Source organism: Harmonia axyridis, chromosome 3 (assembly GCF_914767665.1).
Source record: "Harmonia axyridis chromosome 3, icHarAxyr1.1, whole genome shotgun sequence".
Classification (NCBI taxonomy): domain Eukaryota; kingdom Metazoa; phylum Arthropoda; class Insecta; order Coleoptera; family Coccinellidae; genus Harmonia; species Harmonia axyridis.
In genome coordinates, this window is record NC_059503.1 from 23,825,338 (window position 1) to 23,843,286 (window position 17,949).

At 35.2% G+C, this 17,949-nt stretch overlaps 2 protein-coding genes across 2 annotated transcripts; both read right to left on the reverse strand.

The window, feature by feature from the left end:
* Nucleotides 1-379: 379 nt before the first annotated feature.
* On the reverse strand, nucleotides 380-8,207 carry LOC123674914 (clotting factor G beta subunit-like). Its single transcript, XM_045610071.1, has 5 exons — nucleotides 7,891-8,207; nucleotides 4,804-5,112; nucleotides 3,022-3,176; nucleotides 1,987-2,508; nucleotides 380-714 (listed from the first exon to the last, which is right to left on the reverse strand). Exons 1-5 carry the CDS (start codon nucleotides 7,952-7,954, stop codon nucleotides 550-552), a joined length of 1,215 nt encoding a protein of 404 aa, XP_045466027.1. The 5' UTR covers nucleotides 7,955-8,207; the 3' UTR covers nucleotides 380-549.
* Nucleotides 8,208-9,614: 1,407 nt separating this feature from the next.
* Nucleotides 9,615-16,665, reverse strand: LOC123674913 (clotting factor G beta subunit-like). The gene is made up of 5 exons (XM_045610069.1): nucleotides 16,227-16,665; nucleotides 14,701-15,009; nucleotides 12,887-13,041; nucleotides 11,860-12,381; nucleotides 9,615-9,926 (listed from the first exon to the last, which is right to left on the reverse strand). Exons 1-5 carry the CDS (start codon nucleotides 16,288-16,290, stop codon nucleotides 9,762-9,764), a joined length of 1,215 nt encoding a protein of 404 aa, XP_045466025.1. The 5' UTR covers nucleotides 16,291-16,665; the 3' UTR covers nucleotides 9,615-9,761.
* Between the last annotated feature and the right edge of the window lie 1,284 nt (nucleotides 16,666-17,949).

Sequence of the window (17,949 nt, forward strand, 5' to 3'; positions counted from 1 at the left end):
GGTTCCTTTCCTCTTTCCTCTCTCCACTTCCTCACTTCGCATTTAAAAAAAAAACACACTTTTTTGGTGAACGCTGAAACAGCAGACAGAGACAAAATATATGAAATGAATGTGTATTATTTTGGAAAATTTCTACTTTAAAGGAATATTCACACCTTTGAGTAGGTAATCAAACAACCATTCATGTGATCACAAATCACAATCCATATATTCCCATTTGAAAAAAATAAATAGAGGAGTAGGGGGTGAAAAATATCAAATTCAAAAAAGAATATGATAAATTGCTTTTGAAGTTAAAAATCGACGGGTGCGGTGATTTTCCTAAATAATTCTTCGTACAATAATTATTGGTAGGTAGGTCAATATTACTTGCAACTAATTTAACAAATGGATTATAATTATATTCGTGTCATTAGGTATGCTGTAATTTATTATATTATATTAATATCTATTTATTTCCCATATTTTGTAAAAAGTAAATATGTAATCAGTATTTTCCAAACAGATCAATTCATGTTGATATACCTATTTTCAGTTTCATAAGGATTATTATGTGAAAACTATTTTTTCCAGCCAGTCGATGAAATGGGATACTCTTGTGTAAACTCCTGGACTCTTGCCTTTGCCACAAGCTTTTCCAAATGAAGTTATTCCTATGACTTCGTACATGCAGTCAATTGGACTGTATATTTGCAGAGGACCACCAGAATCACCCTGGAAATAATTCATATATTTATTAGGAAACTAAATTAAAAAAAACTGCAATATTCAGGAAAATTGCAAATAAGATCGTAGATAATGAGGAAAGCATTAACGTGAAGTCAGGAGTTTTTGAACGCAAGTCATTTAAAAGCTACAGAACTCTATACAAGCATATGTATATGTGGTCTCCAAAGGTGCAATTGGCGTAAGAATAAACTGGCGCCGAAAGCTCCTGACTTCGAGTCAGCACTGTCCTAATTTATATTGGAAAAAATAATACTTTCTTATTCAGAAGGAAGAGACCTTTTCATCAACATATCGCATGACTCATTTTCCCCAGGTTCTCAAAGTTGCCACGCTCAGGGATGAAATGATATAACGGTGGTTTTTGTGAAAAAAATGTCCCCCTCAAAAACGAAATTAACTGTCCGAGCGATTTTCCAGAATCTTAATTTTTCTACCCGGAAAGACCTCTGTTTCATTTTCATTGTGCATCTATAAGGTGTTCCCTTTGGAAAGAAATAGAAGTTTGTTTGCTGTCATTTCCATGGACATATGGCCATTTTATTACGAAAAGAGGGAGTACCGAGAATTTTCTCGAACAAAATCTAATCAGAGTGGACACCCCAGTCTCTTCAGACATCTATAAGATCACAGTGACTAATAAAACACAGTGGCGATACGAGTGGTCTTGTTTTTGATTGGCTGCCGGTTTCTGAGCCTAAATATGGCGACTTTTTGTTTACATTCTGCGTGTGCCTGATTTTTGGGATTTATTCAAAACGTAAGGCCCATTTTATTGAGTCACTGTAGTAGGTAATAGTACTATTCTTCAGTTGAATAAACTCGTTCTCTAACAAAATCTATCAGGCTCAATAATTTTAATTTTGACAAAGTGTCAGTTCAGTTCAGTTCAGTCAATCGCATTTTTGAGTTCTATGGTTAAACCCCGACCATTCGCCATTTTTAGGCTCAATTTGAACGTATTGTCGCCACTGTGTTTTATTAAGTCACTGTATATAAGATGTACCTACTATATCATCTCAGCTTGCTGAGCCGGCATAGTTATGCCGACTTGAACCACTTTCTCCACCTCTATTGTCAAATAAAAAATATTGTGTAGACTTACCTGGCAGGTATTGTTGCCACTGTGTTTTATTAAGTCACTGTTTATAAGATGTACCTACTATGACATCTCAGCAGTTGCTGAGTTGGCATACTTATACCGCTCAAACCACTTTCTCCTACCTCCATTGGCAAATAAAAAATATTGTGTAGACTCACCTGACAGGTATCTTTACCAGTATATCCAGCACAAACCATAATTTCATCGTCGATTCCTCTCTCCAACTTCTGCTGTGAAACTCTGATGAACGCTTCTGAACATGTTACAGGATCCGACAAGCCCAGAGTGACTTTCAACAATTTATCGCTAGGAATACCCTCGAATTCAATGTTTCCCCAACCTGTAGCTATGGCCCTCTCACCCAGTGGATTCTTAGAGTGGTGTAAACAAGCAGGTCTTACATATATGTCAAATTTAACACTTTTCTCCAGCCTCAAAAGGCCCATATCGTAGTAGAGAGATGGCGGTGAATAACCCGGATGCTTGATTATTTCTATGACTCTTCTGTCTTGTCTATTACTGGGATTGTTGATTTCAGTGACTCCCAGCCTAACTTGACTGGCATTTCCATGTTCTTTGGATATCAAACAGTGTCCCGCTGTGAGGACAAAATTTTCACTTATTAAACTCCCTCCACAAAGCCACTCCACGCTATCTCCAGAGTCGTATCCTACAAGAGCCTGAATAGAGAAAAATAGTTAATAATTTTCAGTCCTTACTTCTATAGATAATGAATAATTTTATAACCGAGTAGTATGTGGTAATGGAGTATTTTGGTTGACTCCTATAACCCTAGTTGGCAATTCCGAACAGAAAATAATCAAAGGATTTTTCAATAGCAATTATAGAATTTAAATTATAATGGCAACACTGTGTATTACACACAGAATTGAAGAAGTCGAGACTGAATTAAAAGTATTTTTGGAACATTTAAATTAGACCATTCTAATGTTGGTTTTGGTTGAAAAAAATTGTTGGTCTTTGAATTCAAAATTTCCGGTCAAAGTTGAGACTATTAAAAGTATTTTTCAGAACATTGGGTTAGAAAAAAATTTATGTCTCTAAATTCAAAATGTCCAAACTTGAAAAAAGTCGATAGTTTGGCAACGATGCCAGACGTCATTTCACTGTTAAGATGAATACACTATACCTACCCCATTTTTAAAGTAATTGATTCTTGGAGTAACACTCACCATATGTGGAAATTCTCTCCGATTGGCAAGCTCTCCTCCCACAATCAAAGGAACCACTCTGAACCCGCATGTGTTCTCCTTTATCTCCTGTTTATCGATGATCAAAATTGGGGGTTTTTTATAAGTGACTACTAATTTCGAATACTCTACACATTCTGGAATTGAAAAGGAGAAACAAATAAATTTTATGATCATTTTTTTTTCTGATACACACATTTCGATCGAAAAAAGATTATTTCAACTTTTATTTATTTTAGAACATAAATATAAAATGGAAGTATTGAAACTATTTGATTATTCACAGTTCGGAGCAATAGATATTGCAAAAAAATTGACCAATATGCAAATATTTTTATATTATAAGATGTAGTAAAAAGAAAAAGATATCCATTATTTTTGCATCTAAAATAACGCTTCAATTGCCATAGTTAAAATGATCCGATTGTGCGATTGAGGACAAATATGCGCCGTATTGTTCGATAACTTGTTACCATTTTGAAGGTAATATCATTATATCTCTCTCATAAAAACCCTCGTCCCTGTTAGCAAAAAATTGTGATAGTCGATTTTCACGAGCCTCTATTAAAGTGAATTTTTCTCCAACAAAATTGTTCGCTATGGACAAAAACAGATGGTATTCACTTGTTGACAAGTCTGGACTATGAGGTGGATGCATAAGAACCTCCTAACATAGCTCCAGGAGTTTCTGGCGAGTCACTATCGATATATATATATGGCCTGGCATTGATCTGATGAAACACAATTCCTCTCCTATTGGCCAAAGCTGGCCCCTTCTGGGCAATCGCTTCTTTCAGACAATTTTTGACGGTACAGTTCCGAGCTAACAGTTGTACCGTAGGGGAGCAGCTCATATAGTAGATATTTCTCTGCCAATCCCAACAAACACAAAGCAAAACCTTCCTGGCCGTCAAGTCTATGTTCACCACGTTTCGACCACGACCGTTTTCGCTTGACGTTGTCGTAAGTGATCCACAGTCAAAAATAAAAGCAAAGGGAACTAAGGGAAGATGCAATCTCCCCTCCATTGTGTCAGTTAATCCCAAGTATGCAATGTTTACAATTCATATTGAAAAAGGAATCTCTCTTCAATTTAAGGAGTATATACATAGCATCTGATAGCAGAGCAGCCCTACTAGTCGGTCACTTCATTAGTTCAGGCAGGGCTAGTCTAGTAGTGCAATATGTTACTCCACGCATTCAGAGAAGATGACTACTTTGGGTGCTGGTCACTCTGGATACATGGTAATGAAATGACAGCTGGTGGGGAAAACATTTTTCACTGGAACAGAGTCTTTCTGCTGTTTCCCAGCTAGCCATCACTTAGTGACAACTAAAGACTGGGAACAAAAGAGGAGGGTTGCGTTTCGACGAATGTTCAATGGACAAAAGCAGGCTAAATTATCCGCGAGATTCTCTCGCTCAGTAAACTAAAACTCACTGAGAAAATTTAAGAGTTTGATCAACATGTGAAAGGTTCCAAACGATATCTGTCGCTTCTCTCAAGCAGCTACTGAGACATCTCAATACTTGTTTTGCTATTGTGAAGCTAGAAACGGCTCCATTACCTTATATTAGCTCATATTCATTAAAAAAAGAACAAGTAGCATCAGAAGTGAAGTGCAGGGTAACACATAAGATCTTTAGTTCAGTGTTTGCGAAGTTAACATGACCTTATCGACCCGCCTATAATCTAATCCTTAATTTTGCATTTTTTATCAAATTTCGTATACCAAAATATTTGTAATATCTATTTCAACTTACTCTCAAAGGTTTTATATCCCGCTTCGTTTACTTTATAAGGATTTACAAGGCTAACATTCGAAGGCTTCTTGGTAACCCCTCTTGTTGGTAGTGTCACCTTTCTGGTGGTGGTAGTCCTTTCTGTTGTTGTTGTCGTAGTTATATCTCTTGGAGGACCACCTTCAGCGCAACATACTCTTGGTACAGATCCAGCGAATCCACATGTCTGCGGGAATTTTTGATGCTTAATTTCATCTAAAGCTGCTTTACAACTTAGTATTGTTTTGCAGATCCCTTGTTGGCCAGTACTTCTTAAGGTGCATTCCTCACCTGAAACAATGATTAATGAAACTTACCTACACAAGTAACACAAATAAAAAGTATTCGCGCGGGCCATGGACTTTCTAACGTATGGGTGAGCTTATACAGGGTGGCCACTTTTTCAATGGGATTGTATTGCTAACTTTTAAACCATAAGAGTTAGAAGGTCGGTCAAATGGAGAAAAAGTTGCATGCATAGAAGCATTATCAAGCAGTTCAAACAAATCGAGATAATCAGGGCCGGTTTTCGAGATATCATACGAAAAGTAAATTGTGTCATTTTGATTTTTCTTTTTTTTCCACTTTATTTCAAATATTATCAAAAAATGTTGTAGGAATTTTTTATTCGACAGTAAATTATCCTCAATTTGACGCAATCAGATTTCGTATCCAACGTTTCGTACTCTCTGGGCCACCCTCAACCTCAGTTTTTTCAATACGGACCTGCATATTTTATGACATTTTTCGAAATAACTTTTAACGCTGAATTCAACCATATATCATACAATGTCATTCAAAGTTGATTTTCAGGTGATGTCGACCCTCATCCAAATTTAATGGTGTGTATGTAAGAAAAAAACAAGTCTATTAACGATATCAATGTTCTAACCCAAATTCAATCGAACCCAGAAAAAAAATCGAGAACTGTGGCAAGTGAATGGAATTTTTCAAAAACTGCTTTTAATAAAATAGTCAAGAGACGCGAATACAATGATTTAAAATTTGAATACCAAATGCAAAAATTATATCGTAATGATCACAAAATAATGTTCGATTATGTAATTTGTTTCAACGGAACAAATGACAAATACGACAATAGTGATACCTCGCGAGAAAATTGAGAATGTTTTGGAAGGTATTCAAGGAGACCAAACAAGCAAATGTATAAGAAGTATGGGGTCCAGAACCGTAAAGTGCATTTTACAAAATGGTGGACATTTAGAATACTTACCTCATTAATTTTCATTTACTTTCGAATAATCATTTGATTTTTCTTTCATTAAATGATACTTTCGTTTAATTATTATGAATTGAAATATTTAAATGATTATTATAAAAGACGAACCAAGAAACCAGTATACTGGTTTCTTGCTTTGATTCTAATATGTTCCATTTAGTTCAAGATGGGTAAGTTGATTTTCTCATCGAAATTTATTGCATATTGCATGTTGTAAATTAAGCTAAATGAAGTTAATACAGATCGGACCCAAAGAAAATTGGATAAGGGTCAAAATCACCTGAAAATCTACTTTGAATGACATTGTATGATATATCGTTGAATTCAGCGTTAAAAGTTATTTCGAAAAATGTCATAAAATATGCAGGTCCGTATTGAAAAAAATGAGGTTGAGGGTGGCCCAGAGAGTACGAAACGTTGGATACGAAATCTGATTACGTCAAATTGAGGATAATTTACTGTCGAATACAAAATTCCTGTAACATTTTTTGATGATATTTGAAATAAAGTGGGAAAAAAAGAAAAATCAAAATGACATAATTTACTTTTCTTATGATATCTCGAAAACCGGCCCTGATTATCTCGATTTGTTTGAACTGCTTGATAATGCTTCTATGCATGCAACTTTTTCTCCATTTGACCGACCTTCTAACTTTTATGGTTTAAAAGTTAGCAATACAATCCCATTGAAAAAGTGGCCACCCTGTATATTGAGTTGAGTTGAAACTGTCAGGTTCTAACCTCCAGCCAAAATTATCCTTCATTTGTTATGAATACGATTATGTGTCCACTGATTAGATTTTGTTCGAGACAATGCGGTCAATGCGAACTCAGGGTTGCCGATAATTAAGCCATATAAGAATCATATGCTATGTTCCTAAGCAGCATCGGAAGAAATGGCTTAAAGGTAATGAAAATGATGATAATTATTTATCGAATGTGGTCTATAGACCAAGAGACTTGTAAGATCAAGGAACGTCATTTTTATTAATGTGTAACTACCAATCGCAAATACTGAACACATTAAAAGTCAAAATATTCAAATTCAAAATATTTTCCATTATTTAAAAGATTGAGAAAAGGTGAAAAATGAATTAATTAATCAAATAATGTTTCTGAACAAAATAAAGAGTTGATTAGAAAAGAGTAAAAGTGATAATTTATCAATTTAATTCAATTGAATGGAGTGTCAATTGAAAACGATAATCAAAATCTGGAACAACAACCGATACTAGGCAAAGTATAGTTGAAGATAATGAATAGAGTTCTGATATAGTTCTTCATTCTGAATAAAATCAACTTTAATAAAATCACATCTCATATATGCCTATTCAGTTCTGTGGTCTCCATAAATGACGAGCGCTTAAAATCTTCTAATGCCAAATCTGTGCTTTTTAGATTTTTTGAATCCTTAGAATTCAAAATATGTAAATATAACGTAGATTCATCTCTAACGAAACCGAAAACATCAGATAAGCGAGCAATTATTTTTCTCATTAATTTTTCTGATATTTATTTCTCTGAATAAATTCCTATTTATTATATATATTTTGTTATTTCTTATTAAGTTTCCCCGACGTCAATCAGCAAATTTGAAAATACTCACTAAGCGATAAATCAAACAGACAGTCAATAAATAATTATATATCTCTCCAACTCTATCCAACAACTAATATGCAAGTAAAACATACTGATAATTGTTCTGTTGTTATTATCATGGTCTTTCATTACATGGTTAAACGAAATACTTTAGAATGTTAATCGTAATTAAGATGTTCATCTGATCTGAGTGAATTATGCAGGTTACTATTACCGAGACTATTACTCACCTTCTTCCAAACCGTTAACAAAACAAATAGCCAAAATCGCTGATAGAATAATACGGAAAAACATATTAGGTATTCTGATTGAAATTAGCACTTGTTATTGACGAACATGAGAATTCCTCAACAACATTGATACTAATGAAGTTTTATAGAAGGCATGGTTGAACTTGGGAATCCACAAAGATAACATTTTTCTGTGGATTGAAATCCCCATTCTTAACTACTGAAAGTCGCATTATAAATCTTCAGGTTCTCCTCCTCCAAACAAGTTTGCACAATATGCAGATATTCTGTTAGTCAGAAACCAGCACCGCATTCCGTTATTATTAACTTATGGAATTGTATACTTAAATCGTGGATGTGCGAAAAATTGTAATGAAAACGATATCGATTTCGCACAAAGCTATAATAAGTGTATACTCTTCTACTTGAAAAAAACTAGAAATGATTATTATATGCCGAAAGAATTTTTCAATTCATATATGAATTGAATAGTTTCAAATCTATAAATTTAAAACTATATCAGACTGACGAATTATTATCATTCGCTGTATAGTGAACAAATTAACGGATCGTGCCTAAAATAACTGAAATCGCACATAACAAGAATGCCTATATACAGAACAACCGATTCTCCCAACTCCTACGAGCTCTTCATGAAATAATAGGATTTTTTTATACTCTGCTTGAATTTTCTATTGTTCGATAACAGTATAATGCAATCATTCTCGAAATTTTATATGAAGCTTCAAATTGTTATTGTTCATCTACAATTTCAACTGGATCGATTCTGTTCTCACTGAAATATTCAATTTTTTCCTTTATTGATCTTGAATATTCCCTGGTTCTTGAGACGCGATCAACATAAGATTCTGAATAAAGCTTGAAATTGTTATTACACATCCAAAAGCAATATTTAATTCGATCGAATGCGAATTTTCGAGACTACAAAGGCGTAGGTACAACTTTGTTTTAGCCGTTTTTTTTCCGAAATTTGAGGCTTTATTGTAAAAAACTGGTTATACATTTATGATTCAAAGTATTGTCCATCGCTGGTCTCTACTTTCTCCCATCTTTCGGACAGCGTACGAATCATGCGTTGGAAAATCTGGTCATCTTTTGAAGCGATCCACGAATCGATACAATTTTTTACTTCTTCATAAGTCCGAAAGTGCTGATCAGCCAGGCCGTGTGCCATTGATCGAAACAAGTGATAGTCCGAGGGAGCAACATTTGGAGAATACGGCGGGTGAGGTAGGACTTCCCATTTCAACGTTTCCAAGTATGTCTTGACCACTTTCGCAACATAGGGTCGAGCATTGTCATGCTATAAAATCACTTTTTCATGACACTCGTTGTTTTGAGACAGTTTGTCTTTCAATGCTCAGCTCTAACGCATTAATTGCGTTCGATAACGATCGCCTGTGACTTTTTTCAGTCAGTTTTAACAACCCATAATATACTACGCCAAGCTGGTCCCACCAAATACTAAGCATGACCTTGAAACCGTGAATATTCGATTTGGCGGCCGTCGACGTGGAAGCATGGCCGGGATATCCCCATGATTTCCTGCGCTTGGGATCATCGTTTTTCGTCTCCAGTCACAATGCGATGCAAACAAACTCCGTTTAACATCTCTCGGATTCAACTCCTACGGCATCCAATTTTATGTTTACAAATACCTAACCTAATACGCAACCTAGTTGCGAGCTAATAATAATTTCGTCTAATTAGCTACGTTGGTATTTATTATATCATATTATTATTTATTTATTTCCTATATGTTGTAAAAAGTAAATAATTTAGTATTTAGTATTTTTCCAAATAGATCAATTCATGTTAGTAACATGTATATTCAGTTTTCATAAGGATTATTATGTGAAAACTATTTTTTCCAGCCAATCGATGAAATGGGATACTCTTGTGTAAACTCCTGGACTCTTGCCTATGCCACAAGCTTTTCCAAATGAAGTTACGCCTATGACTTCGTACATGCAGTCAATTGGACTGTATATTTGCAGAGGACCGCCAGAATCGCCCTGGAAATAAGTCATATATTCATTAGGACATGAAATTGAAAAAAAAAATGCATAATTAAGGAAAATTGGAAATTAGATCGTAAAAAATGAGGAAAGCATTAACGTGAAGTCGGGAGTATTTGAGCACTCGTCATTTGTTTTAAGAGTTACAGAACTCCATAAAGGCATATATGTGGTCTCCAAAGGTACAATTGGTGTATGAATCAACTGGCGCTCGAAAGCTCCTGTTTTCAAGTCAGCGCTGCCCTAATTTATATTGAAAAAAATATCACTGTCATATTCAGAAAGAAGAGACCTTTTCATCAACATATCGCTCGACTCATTTTTCCTACTCAAATTTATAGGGTTGAAATTGCCGCGCTCAGTGATGAAATGATTAATTAAGAAGTCCGCGGTCTACCATAGTAAAACACATTTTTTTAGCAAAATTCGATTTTAATATTCAACATAGTTGCCTTCGAGGGTGATACAGCGATTTTAGCGATCGATACCATTTTTGTAGTACGATTTGTCTTTCGCTTCAAAATAGGCTTCAGTTTCGGCAATCACTTCTTCATTGGCTCTAAATTTCTTTCCAGCGAGCATTCTTTTGAGGTCTGAAAACAGGAAAAAGTCGCTGGTGGCCAGATCTGGTGGATGCAGAAGCAATTCTAAGCCCAATTCATACAATTTTGCCATTTTTTCATTAATTTGTGACACGGCGCATTGTCTTGATGAAACTGTACCTTTTTTTCTTCTAATTAGGCCGTTTTTTTATCGATTTCATCATTCAAACGCTCCAATAATGCTATATAATAATAGCTATTGATGATCTGGCTCTTTTGGAGGTAATCAATGAATATTATACTTTGCGCATCTCAGAATACTGATGCCATAACCTTGCCAGCAGACTGATCTGTTTTTCCTCGCTTTGGATTCGATTCATCGTGTGCATCGTGTTGCAAAAATTCTGGTTTATTGCACTTAAATAGCTTTAAACACTGCTCAGAATCATTAACACGTTGTTGCTTTCGATCGATTATGAGCTGGAGCGGCACCCATTTTGCACACAGCTTTCTCATGTACAAATATGCGTGAATGATATGATGTACACGTTCAGATGATATTTTCAGTCTGCTATCTCGATCAACTTCACGTTACGGTCATTCAAAATTATTTTGTGAACTTTTTTGATTTTTTCGTCGGTAGCAGCCTCTTTTGGGCGTCCACTGCGCTAGCTTTTAGATGCATTGAAAACCCGGTGTGTCTACTTATCCCTGTAAAACTTTCAGACAAAGCGGGAGATTTTTCAGATTTATACATACTCGATTTCGAGGGATCACATCTTTTTCAGATAGCGCACACATCGTTTATATTTGACATTTCTCTCGTACCTTGGCTCTCGTGACCTTTGAGTATAGAACAATAATAATCATTTATTTGCCAAATTGAAAATTATACAAATAAGAAACATATAGTACACCAGCTTTCATAGGCAATAATATTTTATATTATATGCTCGTAACAATCTCTATACTCTGTCATTATATTCCATTCATTTCATTAAAAATTTGATAGAAACTGAATTGAAATTATTGTGAACGTTTGTAAAGTCTAAAATCAGTATTTCATTCTTAAACGGCGTCAGGCAGATAGCAGGAATTCGAAAATTTCTGAATAGTGCCACCTTACAGAACTCTGGTGAAGAAGAACACCAAAGCAATAGGTGGGTATCTCAAAAAGTCTGAAATAAAATCGAATCGGTACACACACCAGGAATTCTATGCATCTTACTCAATTTGAACGTATTGTTGCCACTGTGTTTTATTAAGTCACTGTATATAAGATGTACCTATACCATGACATCTCAGCAGTTGCTGAGTTGGCATACTTATACCGCTCAAACCACTTTCTCATACCTCCATTGGCAAATAAAAATATTGTGTAGACTCACCTGACAGGTATCTTTACCAGTATATCCAGCACAAACCATAATTTCATCGTCGATTCCTCTCTCCAACTTCTGCTGTGAAACTCTGATGAACGCTTCTGAACATGTTACAGGATTCGACAAGCCTAGGGTGACTTTCAACAATTTATCACTAGAATAGCCCACGAAGTCAGTTTTTCCCCAACCTGTAGCTATGGCCTTCTCGCCCAGTGGATTCTTAGAGTGGTGTAAACAAGCAGGTCTTACATATATGTCAAATTTAACACTTTTCTCCAGCCTCAAAAGGCCCATATCGTAGTAGAGAGATGGCGGTGAATAACCCGGATGCTTGATTATTTCTATGACTCTTCTGTCTTGTCTGTTACTAGGATTGTTGATTTCAGTGACTCCCAGCCTAACTTGACTGGCATTTCCATATTCTTTGGATATCAAGCAGTGTCCCGCTGTGAGGACAAAATTTTCACTTATTAAACTCCCTCCACAAAGCCACTCCACGCTATCTCCAGAGTCGTATCCTACGAGAGCCTGAATAGAGAAAAATAGTTAATAATTTTCAGTCCTTACTTCTATAATGAATAATTTCATAACCGAGTTATATGTGGTAATGGAGTAATTTGGTTGACTCCTATAACCCTAGTTGGCAATTCCGAACAGAAAATAATTAAAGGATTTTCCAATAGCAATTATACAATTTGAATTATAATGGCAACACTATGTATTATACACAGAATTGAAGAAGTCAAGACTGAATTAAAAGTATTTTTGGAACTATTAAATTTGACCATTCTAATGTTGGTTTTGGTTGAAAAAAATTATTGGTCTTTGAATTCAAAATTTCCGGTCAAAGTTGAGACTATTAAAAGTATTTTTCAGAACATTGGGTTAGAAAAAAATTTTTGTCTCTAAATTCAAAATGTCCAAACTTGGAAAAAGTCAATAGATTGGCAACGGTACCAGACGTTATTTCACTGCTAAGATGAATACACTATACCCCATTTTTAAAGAAATTGATTCTTGGAGTAACACTCACCATATGTGGAAATTCTCTCCGATTGGCAAGCTCTCCTCCCACAATCAAAGGAACCACTCTGAACCCGCATGTGTTCTCCTTTATCTCCTGTTTATCGATGATCAAAATTGGGGGTTTTTTATAAGTGACTACTAATTTCGAATACTCTACACATTCTGGAATTGAAAAGGAGAAACAAATAAATTTTATGATCATTTTTTTTTCTGATACACACATTTCGATCGAAAAAAGATTATTTCAACTTTACGGTTATATTTTAGATCATAAATATAAAATGGGAGTATTGAAACTATTTGATTATTCACAGTTCAGAGCAATAGATATTGCAACAGAAAATTTTACACTGATGTACAAGAAGAAAAGGAAAAAAATTTGACCAATATGCAAATATTTTTATATTATAAGATGTAGTAAAAAGAAAAAGATATCCATTATTTTTGCATCAAAAACAACGCTTTAATTGCCATAGTTAAAATGATCCTATTGAGCGATTGAGGACAAATATGCGCCGTATTGTTCGATAACTTGTTACCATTTTGAAGGTAATATCATTATGTCTCTCTCATAAAAACCCTCGTCCCTGTTAGCAAAAAATTGTGATAGTCGATTTACACGAGCCTCTATTAAAGCGAATTTTTCTCCAACAAAATTGTTCGCTATGGACAAAAACAGATGGTATTCACTTGTTGACAAGTCTGGACTATAAGGTGGATGCATAAGAACCTCCTAACATAGCTCCAGGAGTTTCTGGCGAGTCACTATCGAAATATGTGTTCTGATGAAACACAATCCCTCTCCTATTGGCCAAAGCTGGCCCCTTCTGGCAATTGACGGTACAGTTCCGAGCTAACAGTTGTACAGTAGGGGAGCAGCTCATAGTAGATAATTCCCTGCCAATCCCACCAAACACAAAGCAAAACCTTCCTGGCCGTCAATTCTATGTTCACCGCGTTTCGGACCACGACCGTTTTCGCTTGACGTTATCGTAAGTGATCCAGAATCGAAAATAAAAGCAAAGGGAACTAAGGGAAGATGCAATCTCCCCTCCATTGTGTCAGTTAATCTCAAGTGTGCAATGTTTTCAATTTATAAAAATATCGAACAAGGAATCTCTCTCCAATTTAAGGAGTATATACATTGCATGTGATAGCAGAGCAGCCCTACTAGCGTTGGTCACTTCATTAGTTCAGGCAGGGCTAGTCTAGTAGTGCAATATGTAACTCCACGCATTCAGAGAAGATGACTACTTTGGGTGCTGGTCACTCTGGATACATGGTAATGAAATGACAGCTGGTGGGGAAAACATTTTTCACTGGAACAGAGTCTTTCTGCTGTTTCCCAACTAGCCATCACTTGGTGACAACTTAAGACTGGGAACAAAAGAGGAGGGTTGCGTTTTGGCGAATGTTCAATGGACAAAAGCAGGCTTAATTATCCGCGAGATTCTCTCGCTCAGTAAACTAAAACTCACTAAGAAAATTTAAGAGTTTGATCAACATGTGAAAGGTTCCAAACTATATCTGTCGCTTCTCTCAAGCAGCTACTGAGACATCTCAATACTTGTTTTGCTATTGTGAAGCTAGAAACGGCTCCAATACCTTATATTAGCTCATATTCATTAAAAAAAGAACAAGTAGCATCTAGGAATATAGTGAAGTTTATTGAAGTGAAGTGCAGGGTAACACAATAGATCTTTAGTTCAGTGTTTGCGAGGTCAACATGACTTTATCGACCCCCTCTAATCTTATCTTAAATTTTGCATTTCTTATCAAATTTCGTATACCGTAATGTTTGTAATATCTATTACAACTTACTCTCAAAGGCTTTATATCCCGCTTCGTTTACTTTATAAGGATTCACAAGGCTCACATTCGAAGGCTTCTTGGTAACCCCTCTTGTTGGTAGTGTCACTTTTCTGGTGGTGGTAGTCCTTTTTGTTGTTGTTGTCGTAGATATATCTCTTGGAGGACCACCTTCAGCGCAACATACTCTTGGAACAGATCCAGCGAATCCACATGTCTGCGGGAATTTTTGATGCTTAATTTCATCTAAAGCTGCTTTACAACTCAGTATTGTTTTGCAGATCCCTTGTTGGCCAGTACTTGTTAAGGTGCATTCCTCACCTGAAACAATGATTAATGAAACTTACATACACAGGTAACACAAATAAAAAGTATTCGCGGAGGGCCATGGACTTTCTAACGTATGGCTGAGCTTATATATTGAGTTGAGTTGAAACTGTCAGATTCTATCCTCCAGCCAAAATTATCCTTCATTTGTTATGAATAAGAGGTATAGGAATTATGTGTCCACTGATTAGATTTTGTTCGAGACAATTCGGTCAAGGCGAACTCAGGATTGCCGATAATTAAGCCATATAAGAATCATATGTTATGTTCCTAAGCAGCTTCGGAAGAAATGGCTTCTAAAGGTAATGAAAATGATGATAATTATCGAATGTGGTCTATAGACCAAGAGACTTGTATAAGATCAAGGAACGTCATTTTTATTAATGTGTAACTAACTACCAATCGCCAATACTGAACACATTAAAAGTCAAAATATTCAAATTCAAAATATTTGATATATTATATATTATTTAAAAGAGGTGAAAAATGAATTGATTCATCAAATAATGTTTCTGAACAAAATAAAGAGTTGATTAAAAAAGAGAAAAATTGATAATTTATCAATTTAATTTAATTGAATGCAGTGTCAATTGAAAAAGATAATCGAAATCTGGAACAACAACCGATAACAGACGAAGTATAGTTGAAGATAATGAATAGATTACTGATATAGTTCTTTATTCTGAATGAATTCAACTTTAATAAAATCACATCTCATATATACCTATTCAGTTCTGTGGTCTCCATAAATGACGAGCGCTTAAAACCTTCCAATGCCAAAACTGTGCTTTTTAGATTTTTGAGAATCCTTAGAATTCAAAATAAATATAACGTAGACTCATTTCTAACGAAACCGAAAACGCCAGATAAGCAAGCAATTATTTTTCTTATTAATTTTTCTGATATTTATTTCTCTGAATGAATTCCTATTTATTATATATATTTTGTTATTTCTTATTAAGTTTCCCCGACGTCAATCAGCAAATTTGAAAATACTCACTAAGCGATAAATCAAGCAGACAGTCAATAAATAATTATATATCTCTCCAACTCTATCCAACAACTAATATGCAAGTAAAACATACTGATAATTGTTCTGTTGTTATTATCATGGTCTTTCATTACATGTTTAAACGAAATGCTTTACAATGTTAATCGTAATTGAGAAGTTCATCTGATCTGAGTGAATTATGCAGGTTACTATTACTCACCTTCTTCCAAACCGTTAACAAAACAAATAGCGAAAATCGCTGATAGAAGAATACGGAAAAACATATTAGGTATCCTGATTGAAATTAGCACTTGTTATTGACAAACATGAGAATTACTCAACAACATTGATACTAATGAAGTTTTATAGAAGGCATGGTTGAACTTGGGAATCCACAAAGATAACATTTTTCTGTGGATTGAAATCCCCATTCTTAACTACTGAAAGTCGCATTATAAATCTTCAGGTTCTCCTCCTCCAAACAGGTTTGCACAATATGCAGATATTCTATTAGTCAGAAACCAGCACCGCATTCCGTTATTATTAACTTATGGAATTGTATACTCAAATCGTGGATGTGCGAAAAATTGTAATGAAAACGAGTTCGATTTCGCACAAAGCTATAATAAGTGTATACCTACTCTTCTTCTACTTGAAAAACACTAGAAATGATTATTATATGCCGAATGAATTTTTCAATTCATATATGAATTGAATAGTTATCAGTCTGACGAATTATCATTCGCTGTATAGTGAACAAATTAACGGATCGTGCCTAAAATAACTGAAATCGCACACTACAAGAATGCCTATATACAGAACGACCGATTCTCCCAACTCCTACGAGCTCTTCATGAAATAATAGGATTTTTTTATACTCTGCTTGAATTTTCTATTGTTCGATAACAGTATAATGCAATCATTCTCAAAATTTTACATGAAGCTTCAAATTGTTATTGTTCATCTACAATTTCAACTCGATTCTGTTCTCACTGAAATATTCCGTTTTTTTCCTATATTGATCTTGAGATGCGATGAAAATAAGATTCTAATAAAGCTTGAAATTGTTATTACACATCCAAAAGCAATATTTAATTCGATCGAATTCGAATTTTCGAGACTACAAAGGCGTAGGTACAACTTTGCTTTCGCCGTTTTTTTCCGAAATTTGAGGCTTTATTGTAAAAACTGGTTATACATTTATGATTCCAAGTATTGTCCATCTGGCTGGCCACTACTTTCTCCCATCTTTCGGACAGCGTACGAATCAAGCGTTGAAAAAACTGGTCATCTTTTGAAGCAATCCACGAATCGATACAATTTTTTACTTCCTCATAAGTCTGGAAGTGCTGATCAGCCAGGCCGTGTGCCATTGATCAAAACAAGTGATAGTCCTAGGGAGCAACATCTGGAGAATACGGCGGGTGAAGTAGGACTTCCCATTTCAACGTTTCCAAGTATGTCTTGACCACTTTCGCAACATAGGGTCGAGCATTGTCATGCTATTAAATCACTTTATCATGACACTCATTATTTCGCGGCCGTTTGTCTTTCAATGCTCAGCTCTAACACATTAATTGCGTTCGATAACGATGGCCTGTGATTTTTTCAGTCAGTTTTAACAACCCATAATATACTACGCCGAGCTGGTCCCACCAAATACTAAGCATGACTTTGGAACCGTGAATATTCGATTTGGCGGCAGTCGACGTGGAAGCATGGCCGAGATATCCCCATGATTTTCTGCGTTTGGGATCTTCGTTTTTCGTCTCCAGTCACAATGCGATGCAAGCAGCTGTTCGTAAGCTGAAATGAATATCATATATGTACCTACATATATACGAGGTGTAAAAAAATTGTCTAAACAATTTAAGGACATGACATTATGACTCAAATAAACACAAAAAGTTTTAATAAACATAGGTCCGCAAAGCAGCCTTTTC